The sequence below is a fragment of the Takifugu rubripes genome, chromosome 13 (assembly GCF_901000725.2).
Source record: "Takifugu rubripes chromosome 13, fTakRub1.2, whole genome shotgun sequence".
Lineage (NCBI taxonomy): Eukaryota > Metazoa > Chordata > Actinopteri > Tetraodontiformes > Tetraodontidae > Takifugu > Takifugu rubripes.
The window spans coordinates 3,767,489-3,780,334 of NC_042297.1; the positions used below are offsets into that span (position 1 = coordinate 3,767,489).

General features: G+C 40.6%; 1 protein-coding gene across 2 annotated transcripts in view; it reads left to right on the plus strand.

Moving 5' to 3' along the window:
• Window positions 1-12,013, plus strand: part of LOC115251982 (T-cell immunomodulatory protein-like) — a 40,326-nt gene extending 28,313 nt beyond the window's left edge. Inside the window, exons 9-10 of one of the 2 annotated variants that reach the window (XM_029846067.1) lie at window positions 975-1,069; window positions 3,203-3,419. In XM_029846067.1, the coding sequence (XP_029701927.1) occupies window positions 975-1,069; window positions 3,203-3,301 (194 nt within the window). In that variant the 3' untranslated portion in view covers window positions 3,302-3,419. Of the gene's footprint in view, window positions 1-974; window positions 1,070-3,202; window positions 3,420-11,847 lie in introns of those variants that run through there. The other variant, XM_029846066.1, reaches the window with a different exon arrangement.
• Window positions 12,014-12,846: the final 833 nt, after the last annotated feature.

Genomic DNA, 12,846 nt, shown 5'->3' on the forward strand with positions numbered 1-12,846 from the left:
AAATGTCTGGCTGGAAAACAAAACACACAATAGTAACCTTTGATATTTAAATAGCTACAGTAGGATTTTATCTCTGGGTTTCCTTGTCACGTTCTTCTGTTACTGATTTTACTTTTGAGATTTCCCAGCTTAGCTCCAAATCAGATTCCCATTTTCTTCCCCCTTTGTGGTTCTTGCTCTGTTGCCCCTGATGGCAGCGTTTAGTTTCTCCTCCTCCTCCCCTGATTTGCAGTCATTCATCATCAGTGTCATTCAGCGCTCTCCTTCCACATGCTGCAACATCTGTTTGGAAGTGTTGCACATGTCCTGTTAAAGGGATTCAACCAAATGAAAAGACTGGGAGCAGTTTCACCTCTTTACTTCTGTTGTCAGTTCATCATGTGTGTGCCAACAACAGAGTGTCCACTGTCATTTTCAATCTCATCAGCTGTGCACAGTTTTCAGTCTCTTTCGACACGTATATGGTTTATATTGAAGTATAGACTGGTTTTAACAAAATTCACACACTGCTGCAGCCCAGACCACAGTGGATTATATTATATTTATTATTATTGTTGTTATGCTTGCTTCTTTTCCTCCTTGCTTGTTTCTAGGACTGTTTCATGTCAGTCCTTGTTGGGTTCCTTTGTTCCTGCCTCAAGAGTTTGGACGCCGTTTTATTTAGGGACCAGACGGCCTTCTACCTTAGTTTGTCTTCAGCCCTACGCGTGGCGATGACTCTAATCATTAATAGATTAGAGATTGTAAAATATGAATGTATATGCAGCTGTTTCCTGGTTCAGCTGATCAGCTCAAAACAAAGAAGAGCGATCATTTTTTTTGTGCAGCGCTAAAAGTGATCCAGAAATCAGCGGCAGTTTGATGGAGTCAAGCCAATAAAGTGGCACACTTAAAAAAAAAAGAGACCGCGCGCCCCGCTGCTTTACTTCCAGCGTTCCGTCTAATCCTCTGTGTCTTCGGTGTTACTCTGGCAGATGGCGATGGCGTCCAGGAGCACCTCCTCCCTGTGTGCGAAGATGATGCCTGTCAACGCAGTGCCATCTATCTTTCCAAGTCAGGCTCAGCAGAGGTACTTGATGTGTGCATTATGAATTTGGTGACATGTTACGTCTTGTTTTCCGTGTGTCTCCTCCTCTTTTACTCTCCTTTCAAATGTGACACCAACAAGCTGTTATTTACCATTATCTTTTTCCGATTTCTGTCTCCACATCTCAGCACAATGTTATTACATGGCCAGTTAGCGCATAAATCAGATTTCCAAGCATATATAGTTAATTATATGCCAGGATGGTTTTATGAATAAACAGTCTAATAAGTGGACTCGTGAAGCATCCAGTAAAATGCAATATCACCACTTATATATTCTCATAAACCTGTCAGAGAGGCTGAGAAATCTGACAGGCTGTTGTGTAACTTTCTTTTTTTTTTTATCAGTCATTCTTAGAAATCCTTTCTCAGCAAGGGGAAGTGCTTACGTAGAGTGCATGTGAGATTTAATTTTGTTTCAGCATATTAGATTAGCGGTATAAGAACATTTGGTTAAGCTGAGAGAAAATGTCTCTGGGGGGGTGTTCAGAGATTTTATTATCGGGATTTATAACTAATTGTGTTACAGTAACCGACTTTGACTCAGTAGTTGACATCGACACGGTCACAATGAAGCAGAAATGAATTCCGATCTGTCTAAAACTGCATCATATAAACATGTTGATCTGGAAAACTTTAATCGGAACAAACTCATTAGGAAATAAATGTCTGACCAATCAAGATCCAGGTAAATTATTAATTAATTCAGAGGGGTGGTAAAGGAAACACAAAATTTACTGTTGAGGGTCCAGTTATGTGAGACCCCCCCCCCCTCAGAGGAGAAGCCTAAACTGCTGTGTCAGCAGCGTAATTAAAGGGAAAACCCAGAAACAAATGTCACATTCGCAGCAAACAATGTATATCCATTTCAATCAGAGGATGAATGACGACAGAAAATGAATTTATTCTAAATGATGCACGCAAATGCAGCTTTTAATCAGATGACTTTACTTTATTCAAACAGTGAAGTTGACGTTTCTGTTCAGAATATTATCAGACCGTTGAAACAAATGCAGCTGTAAAGGTGGCGTTCATTGTTTCATCGATTTTTCATGTAAGCACTGCTCAGTGCTTCCAGTTTTGTTCTTCAGTCAGGCATTTTATAGCACATTTCCACTGGTCTGCATACACCTTCAGGTTTACATGGTTGTCATTGGCCCTGCTGTGAAGAATTTTGTGATCTTTGAGTGAGTAAATCACATAATCAGAATGTTTCTGTCCCACAATAAGGGAAAAGTGTCCTACACTTCTGGACTACTCTAACGCCTTCTTCATAGGACTTGTTGTCACATGATCCTATGTAGAAAATGCAGCTTCCTCCTCATCCTCACACTGCTGAAGTCATGTGAGGTTTGTGGCACATCGAGCAGCAGTGGTTGTTTGAAATAAAGAGAGATTTTGCACGTCTCGCTCTGCACCTGAGCCTGTAGTGGCCATTTATCAGCCCCACAGCATTCAGTGACGGTATACACACGGAAAAGAATGTATGTAAACAGACGTGACATAAAGACGTACCCCAGCACCACCTACACACCATCACGCCGTCATTTCTCAGTCTCTTTCTACCTTCTAGCAAGAAGCACCACTCTGGTTCCTTCTATCCTCTCCTGTCAGAGATCTCAATTGCACTTTTTTTGTTGTCCAAAATAGAAATGTTACAAGCTTATTTCCATGACCGCCCCCACACACGCACACACAAGGAATGCACATGCACACATGCACAACACCAGATCCACATTCCCCTTGGACACGCGTTCTGTTGTTCGCCTGACTGTGACAAACTCGTATATTGGGTAAACAGAGGACTGTTGAATCATTGGGTTAGGAAGCAGGGAAATGTGTACCACTCCACACACACACACACACACTCCGCATTGTGTTCATCACTGTCAGAACAAGTGAAATGTGGGCTCGATTAGAACCTACATGCTTTCTAAGCTTTTATGTGCTCACTCAGTGGTGATGATGTGCTGTGTTTGTGTGTTACTAGCTGCATTGCTGTGTTGATCTCGTGAAATAAGCCCCAGCAAAGCAACAGCCATAAAGATCATATGTGTGTGCGCTTTAATCTGTGTAACTGACTGACTGGGCGTGTGCATGTGTGTGTGTCCTGCAGGTAGACACAGCGGTTGCTAAGTTCTCTAGAGAACAGCTCTACACAAACACATCATATCGCTCTACCCAGGAAGAGTATTTCTGTATTTTTTTTTTTTAGATGTTCAGGATAGTTCTTTTTTTTATGTCCTACCAAATATTTCATGTCTGAAATAAACCGTCGTTGTCACGGCTGTGGAGTTCTGCCTGTCTTTCTGGTTACTGCAGTCTCCCCAATACCAGTCAGATCATTTATTGGCAATTATTTCAATTTTCAATATAATAACTCTTACATGAAGGATGATTGAGTATTGGTATTGTGGAATCTGGGATATTTTGTATTTATGGAGTAATTTCCAGATCATTCAGTAAAGTCTGGTGTGTATGTAATGATAATACCCATGTAATTAATGATGTATATTGATTTAAACCTAACTTTTGAAGCCTGACTGTCTGAAATTGCAACTCACTTTGGAGTGACTCCACAAATGTCACTTTCTCGGTGTAGTTTAGCTCTAATTGCATTTATGGATGCAGGACATCAGTCACGTGGGTTTGCGTTGGTGTTGTTTTGCTTCGGTCAAGGACGTGTTTCATTTATTTTGGTAGAGCTGTACCCACTCATGAAGATGCAATTAGCTTCTGTGCACACAGAGTTTGGCTTTTAGAGGTCTGCTTTTTATGTGGTTACAGATTTATAACATTCATCAACAGCTATAATTCTGGTACATATGACTAACATATGACTCCCAAATACAGTAGACAGTATTTTCTTTAAAGTTCATAGATGGTGGCTATAGGAGATAACTACGGTACTTACCGCCCCAGTTGTTCAATAGTCTGGTCAAGAGGAGCCTCAGGTCGCAGCACAGAAACATCAGAAACAGAGATGGTACTTACTAAAAATACACAAAAATGTAATGACGAAATCATAATTCACTCAACCATAATACTTGGGCTGGTCGTGGTATGCTAGGATCATATAAAGCATAGCTATGTTTATCGTCACTGTTCTGTTAAAACCGCAGCAAAGAGATCTACCCTGCCTTTTAAACATGAAAGCAATATAAAGGAAGATCCAAGAGGAGGAAGCAGGAGCTGCTAGAGGGATAGAACAATTCCTTCAGCTGTTAAATTGTCAATCTCTTTCAATTATGTAATTATGTTTGATGAGCAGTGCTTTTCCAAATCTATTTGAGATGTCTGGGGTGTTGCCGTACCGCTATTAAATGCATTATCTCAATGTAGGGCTGTCGGTGATAACTTGCTAATCATGATTAAATTTCATGTTCGGCGTATCTGAATCACGTTAATTGTGCAGTGCAACTTTTGTCCCCAGTATTTGCAGTGTGAATCAGGGCAGATAGGGATATTAACGAAGTTAACACCCGAGTTTGTCGCAGCAGACAGGTGGCAACAGCTTGCAAAAGAACAGAAATGTGTCGGAAGAAATGTGTTGCTGTTGTTTGAGCGAAACATCCCGGGGAAGGAAATGAATCTGGGAGAAGCGGAAAAGTGCTACGTACACACAACAGAGCGAGATGAGATGCCCTAGGGTGTGCATGGAAGTCCCACTGAGAAGAAACTACACTGTCTATACTTTGTCTCCAAACATCAATTCAGTCTTTCCTACTGTTTCAGCAAAAGCTCCAGGCCTTTACTGCACCATATTGGAGAGACCACGGGGGGGCAAACGGCTGACTGTCTGTTTCCTTCTCTGCACTCCCCCTGATCACACTCATTATGTTTCAGGCTCGTTGGACCTCCTTCTTTTGTGGCATATTCTGAGCCACCCGAACATTAATGCTGGCAGTCGTGCAGTTCAGTGTTGCTTTCAATGATAAATAAATTATTTTGTTAACACCCCTTTTGTTTCATCCCGATAACGAGACGGTGACCAGCTAATTTGGCTCTTTAATGAGGTGTGTGAGATTGGATTTTCTGCTTTTTACCTGAAAGGCTGCTAAGTCCTATACCTGTTTGGCCACGCCCACCGCTTGACTCGACACGCTGATATTTTTAAAAGATAAATTGCAAGATCTGTTGTCATATACATACAATCATAAATGCAATCCTTCCCCAATATCACATACATACAATGTTGCTTGACAATCGACTCGTGATACATTTCATCCTAAGCTATAGTAAGTTTTCCACATAAACCTGGTGCAAATTACTTCAGGCTAAAGTTAGCTTGGTAAGTGAACGTCACTTGACTATGTGTGTGTTACTGAATTCATGGAGCGTGCAGGTATTTTTTGCCATGCACTGAGGATAACCCAGGGGTGGGCAAACATTTTGATTCGTGGGCCACAATGGGTTCTAACATTTGACAAAGGGGCCGGACCAGGAGCAGATGGATGGATGGAGTGCTTTGGTAACCTCACCTCATTGGAGAAAAAATACACATCTTGGGATATGGAGAAAACATGTGCTTTAATTTCAAATGAAAATGAAGAGAAGCATTACAACAAAATATCTGACTTTGGAATGAGTCTTAAAACACTTAAAATCAAATGAATAAAATGTGCCTTTTAAAAAAAAAATTAATAACCATTTCTATTTTAAAGAACTGAAAGTTCTGTTATCCTTCAGAATATCACCATCACTCTCCTCCTGACTGTCTTTTTTCTAGTGGGAAAACACCAGAATTGCAGTGAAAATTTTACATTAACAAGGTTTATTCATTTAATTTTTCAAGTTTGGCGGGCCGGATTAAAACGTTTAACGGGCCGCGTGTGGCCCCCGGGCCTTAGTTTGCCCATGCCTGGGATAACCCATGTTTTGCATGAATGACTTAAACATGGAGGAAAATGTAAAGTTTTCAGACCGGTTACCAAATACGTGTTCCTCAACCATTGGTCATATATTGGGCAAGGGTTTGTCCATTGCCCTTAAGAAAATGTTCAGAAATAGAGCCACAATTGCCAAAGTAAGAATTTTTTTTTTTTGGGGAGTTTTAAGCATCGATTCCACCACTTAAAAGCATAAGTGGAAAGTGGAAAGCATAATTGTATTTGAGTATTTGGTCTTGGGTGAAACCTCGTATGCCTAAAACCACTACTTTATTATTAGTGAAAATAGCCAATCTATAGGCTCACAATGTGTTGCCAAGAGTGGAACTTGTAAATCGACTCAGGTGAGACCCTCTTGTCTGATGAAGTAGTGCATCAATTCATGAAAGCTCAGGTTGAAATATGGAGGTCAAAGGTTTCTGCCAAACAGCAGTCTCCAATACTGTTACCGGTACTATGGGTTGTTTTTTTTACTATAACTGATTAAAACTAAAACCTTTTTGAGTTTTCATTGACTAGAACTGACTAAAACTGTCACAACAAAACAACTAAATTGGGACTAAAACTAGCATTTTAGTCCAAAGGAGTGAGACTAAAATGGCTGCCAAAAACAACACTGGTGCCGTTGTTCTTCTATTGTTTACCAGTCAAGTACCTTACAATTAGTCGGGTCAATTTTGATTTCTAAAGTGCTTTTAAAATCCACTCTGTTGACTAAACAGCAGTTATTTTGTAGCGAGTTAGGGTAGACTAAGGTTTGTTAGACTGAATTAGAGTAAAATGATTCAGTCTGTCTCTTTAAGGAGGTGAAACATTTAAACTGACTGACAACCAAGTTCGGCTACCAGATGTTTCCTCCTTGTTTACAGACAGACTAAGATAATAAAAAGACCAGAGCTAATTGGTTGGACCGTTGACACGGGGCAGCTGTTTACCTGAAACCACAGTATCAATCTAAAGTCCTCAGAGATGCTACAAAAACTACATCTATATATGAAAGAGCACAAACGCTGGGACTGGCCAAGTCAACATTTGGTGCATGTTAAAGTAAGATTGCACTGGCGAGCTGAACACCAGGACATGGACGAACGGGTCTCGGTCTGTGTGGGAGTCATTCTATCAGGATTAAATCATGTTCTTGAGGAAAGAGGGACAGATGAGAGAGAGGGGATGTTTGGGAGGGATTTTTTTTACTGCAATATATGCAACAGGCTTGCGTATATTGCTAATTTCCGAGCATTTTACTGAATATTTTTAATCAATCCTAAATTATTATTATGGCCTTTATGGAAGCTGGTAAGGAAAAGTAACCATATCTCTCCTTCACCAATACAGTGAAAAAAAGTACCCCTATGCACCCTTAATGGTGAATCTTAGTGATACTGATAATATCTATAATGAATGCAAATGAGAGGCAATTTATGCTTGTTTAATACATAATGTCATGATGAATGTCTGCAACACACAGCGGTAGTAAGACCGTAAGAGGATTATGCTAAGTTTTCTGTCTTTTTTGTTGAAGGTGTATATAATGATGTTGTGAATTAAAAGAGAGAGAAGCCTGGATTTTTGAACGTGGACAGTGAGTGGACGCAGATGCAGCGAGGGCTACAAGACCGTTGGACCGTTGACACGGTGCACCTCATATTCATGCATGAACATTTCGACATTTCTTTGATTTTGACACACGGACACATGAAAGAGGAACACACACGTACCCGAGCCAGCTGCCTGCTGTTGTTGACCAGACAGTCCGAGGGCAGCCAGAGTGAGTTTGACGGCCTCTTCCAAGTCAGCTGGTTGGTCAGTGGTCCAAACGATGACACTGGCAGCAGGTAGCAGCGTCTCCGCTGGGCTGAGCTGACACGGGGACATATGGCCTCGCTCCATCTCTGGCTCTGACCGACCGTCAGGGAGGAACCCTGTCCTCACTGCACTGCCAATATTTCAGGCACAGTTTATGTCTTGGACTTTTACAAATGTGTTGTTTCCGGCTCACTGAGGCCCGTTTACCGTTGTTTGTCTTGGAGGTAACGTGACGCCGTGATCACCAACAACATAATTAGTCTAAAAAGTAAAAAAACATTTAACAAAAGTCCTGAGGTTTGAAACTGAGTGGTAGTGGAAATAGATTTTATTCATTCACCAGAGCAGGATTGAAAGAATCTACGGCCAACGTCAACATTGCTGCTTTTTACTTCCTTGTTTTTCCTGCCGCAACCCAAGATCTACCTTCAACCTCTGTTTGAGCACAACATTACGTCACTTCCTTTTTCCACGGGGGTCATGAAAGCCATTGCTTCATTACACCCTGTTTTGTTTTCTTATTGCTTTTTTATATAATTGCTGTGGACACTCCTTGTCTGGCCACATCGAAGCCCCTCCTGACATAAACCCCATTGCTGCATCTCCACTACAGGCCGCCCAGATTTTAATTTCTTGGCCTAATGAAGCGTGAGCTCTCTCCTCTCTGCCAAGTAGAATCAATGGGACTCTGCAATTAACTTTAATCATCAGCAAAGCCACAAGGGTGACTTTGCTCATCTCTCTGTCTGTTTTTGTGCCGGTTTTTATGTTTATATTTACATGCTTACATGCTTCAAGTGCATGTTTGAATGCAAAGTATATTGCAGGGTTGGCTTTTTTAATGTAAAGCTATTTCTAATGATCCTTCCCTTCATTTCCCTCCCTTAAAGGTGTCATATTACCTCACAGGGGCAAACCCCATCCTTCTTATTTAGGTCATTGGGTCTCAGGTGTGAACACACCCACAAACACACTCAGTTTGGTGTAAAAAATTATGCCAGGGAATAAGTATTCATTCCTTTGACTGCGAAAATCGTTAGTCTACACATTATATTACAAATAAGCACGTTTGACTGTACAATCTTTATTTTTAGAGGTAAAATGTAAAAACCACTTCAGCAAAGGCGAAGCAAACTGCTTCCTTTTTAGGTCCTGCCCTTAATTTCCATTCATTCTGGCTTGTCCTAATAAAGAGGAGATTAGAAATATCACAGCTGGGGTTCCTATGATATCGCCCACATTAATCACATATTACAGCTGAACAATAGACTCATGAGGGGAAAAATACCTCATCATGGCATGTTGAAAATGCAAATTGCACTGATCTTATGACTTCCACTTCAGCTGTTAGGGATTGTGAATGTTACCTGCTAATTTGGCACCATTACTCTCTTGTTTCATTCATCGGCTTCTGCTCTGCCATATGTTCTCACAAGACCCTCATCACATATCAGTGTCTTGCGGTAATGTTGGAGGGCTGAAATCAGGCTATTTGTCAGGGAACAATATGTACAAAATGACAGCAGCCAAAGCTTGTTGATACATCTTTTAAGTTTATTAGAACCGGTATTTAATTAATGCGATGATGATGATGGTGAGCTTAATCTTTTTTCTTGATTGAACTTCACTCTGCTGTGACTGATTAAGTGCACCTAAGCATACATGTTTGAATTGTCATGCTCTCATCTCCATGCATATTCCTCTGGAGAATATTTTTACTTTTTCATCAATCTCCAAGCAATAAAAAGAGTACGTGAAAAGCCATCTCAGGGTTTATCCGTCAACATTATCTGGCCTTAAAAAGGTTAACGCCGAATCTGTTGAGCTCAATTTTTGTGTCAGCGTGCTGAAGAAAGGATTAGATTCTCTCGGTATTCTCTGGGTAATTCCTCACACCTCTTCCAATCAGCAGTAGTCAAGAAACAACAGAGCGTCCGCTGATTGCCATTCCAACAGCAGCTTCGTGCTCTCCTGATAAGGCCTGACGTCCTCTGAGAGAAAGCGACCATAAGCGTATTTTCAATTTCCTTTGTCTTTTTTATGGTTTTATATGATGATGTGAACTTTTTTCCAGTTCTTAACAATATCATCACCAGGTCCAGTTCTCACTATACCATTGCCCAATACCATTGAAGCTGTTTTCCCACTCCCCTGTTGTCCCTCATTACTTTTAGAGTGAGAGGACACTTTACTCCTCATTATAAGATCAATAGGTCAAAGTCCGCATAAATAGTCATGATGTTCAGCTTTGGGGTCGAACATATATTGTAGTGCGTTGAGCAGGAATAGAGATTCTATCCACTTTACATCTAAATGTACAAGCGTCTTAACAACTGAGCGTGTTTTGTGGTTGACTTATTCTGGCTCAATCGAAGAGTTTGAATAGATGAGCGAAGGTGTGTACGTGCATACTGAAAAAGCTGGGTGATATGGACAGAGAGAAGACAAAGCAACCATGGAATCTGGAATTACCGTAAAGGTCAGAGTATCGATCTGATTATTTCCAAAATATCAAAGTCCCATTAGAAATGATGAACTGGTGTTGAAGAAAAGAGTGTTAACCAATTTTTGAGACGATGAAAGATGGACTTGGGCTCTCTCTGATAACACAGCACCTTTCTGCTTTGTTTTTTCCTGTTTTTCAAGTGCAGTTTCACAAAGTCACCCTCCCGCTTTAAACATTGGATTTATCTCTAGAATCTATGCAGTTTATCTGCATTCACATCTGCATTTGGAATTTGCCATCAGGTCAATTTAAAGGGGAACATTCAGTCCTAGTAATTGTATAAAAAGGAGAGCAGTAAGATATCCTCTTGGCCAGGAAATGCTTTTAATTCTCTTCGAAATGTGGCCACTAAAGTGCTAAATAAGTCCAAGGTCAAAGCAAAGCTGCGTTCCTGCTTTTGCAGCCACTGCCTCCTTTTTTTTAATTAAAATTCTGTGAAACAAAACTTTCATTTCTGCTGTGGCTTCATCTGTTTCGCCTCCATAAACTTCAGCCAGTCAGTCTTTAGAAAATTACCTCAAATTCTAAAACGAGTAACTTTTAGGATGTAATTGCAGACTGAAACAGTTTAAATGTGGCCTGGAATTGCTCCTATGTGTTTTAAAGACAATACCTTCAGTAATATTGACTGTGGCTGATTTTTTTATGGCGCATTAGTCAGAGCAATTACTGTATTGAACTGAACAAATACAGATACAGGCTATTCATGCCTTTCTATTAAGTCCACTGAGGTGAGGATTAGGGCTGATAATACTTCTCTTTCTCCCATCCTTGTAACATCACTCTCCCACACACCCTTTGTTGTCTTTGTATGTTATTCACTGCCAATTAATTGTGAAGACACGAATAAAAGTGATGGGATCACGTCCCTATCCCTGCTTGGAATAAAAAAATAAATTAACTGTCAGTATGCCGACGCATGTGCTAATTATTTCTTGTGAAAAAGTCATTTTCTGTCTTTCATTGGTCAACAATTTGTGGGAAGGCAGTTGTTAAACCATGCAGATATAAAACATTGCTACTGTGCTACGTAACTGATACGGAATTATGCAAAGATAGTTTCCAGAGGTAAGATGTTTACATGCAGTCCGCTAGATAAGTGTTGTTTGATGGTTTCTTTATGAGTTGTATTTTTAGAGCACGTGCTCCTGATGGGAACTATTACCTTGAAATCAGAATTTCACAGTAGGCTGGAGAATGGAGAGTTTTCTTTATGTGTAGCCTGTCTCTGATGTGTCAGAAGAATGGAATTAAACGCAGAGGTGTGTGTCACACCACATAAAACTGCTACTACAATCCATATCGGTTTCTTTTTGGGTCGTTTCCAACGTGTTTTGATGTCGTGTTTCTATTTTAGTATGATTTCTCACAGTGTCACCACACCGATGTGCAGATTATTGTCTCTTACCTTGAGTGATTTCATCAGTCTTAGTATCTCTCCCATGTGTGAGAAATCCCTGAAATAACAGTCTGTGTGTGTATATATCTGTATCTATATACAGTATACTGTATATATTGCAGTTTTGTAGTTGTTGATGCAACATATGCTACTTATTGCAGTGGGTACCAGTGCTCTCGGACTTTCAGAGCAGGCATGAAATTTGGAGCTTTATCCCTGGAAAACCCAGCCAGCCCCTGGCATTGCACTTCGGAGACTACAACCTGGACGGCTTCCCAGATGCCCTGGCAGTCTTGCGCAACACGAGTGGCAGGTAGGGCCATTATCACGCACTTCTCCCTCCTCCACCACATACTGTTAAGTCTTCTGCCTGGTTAATGAAGCCGCAGCTATTAAGATGTGTCTTTAAACCAAACGGTGTTAGTCAAGGTTGACATGCTTTTGAAACAATTTACTGTCGTTTATGAGGATTCTATGAGGACTCCAAAGTTTTTACTAGAGCACACACAAGGAGTGGATTTGCTCCTTAACTGGCTATGAAATGACTGTACTTGCAGTGAAATGCTCGAGGCTGTCTCTGAGTGTAATGATGTAAAACGATGTATTTCAGTCTGTGACATTTTATTTGTTGTTTTTTAAGTATCAACTTAATAAGACGTACGGTATATAAAAGGCAGAAATAACTCATTTCTTTTCCAAGCTCTTAATTTAATATGATTGTAGGCGTTTTCACATGCATGAAAATAACATTCCTAACTGGCTTCATTCAGCGAGATCTAGTTTGAAAATGCTCAATGGGGAGATTATTTTCCAGGCGACAGCTAAGGTAGGAGTGTTTTCCTGCTCACAGCCATGGTGATTGATAAGCAATCCATTTAAAATAACATAACATAAGTGTGTGTGTGTGTGTGTGTGTGTGTGGTTTGCCTGAAGGACCAATGTGGATTATCTGGCCTCAGAGATGAAGATAAGATAGCTGAAGGGGTCAGGGCAGAGATTTCCTGTGCATACTGATTGGTGTGTGTGTGTGGTGTGTGTGTGTGTGTGCGTGTGTGTGTGTGTGTGTGGTGTGTGGCGTGTGTGCGTGTGGTGTGTGGTGTGTTATTGTTTCTTAGAAATTGTATTCTATTGTTGGAAATAGGGTTATAGTTCCAAATGTC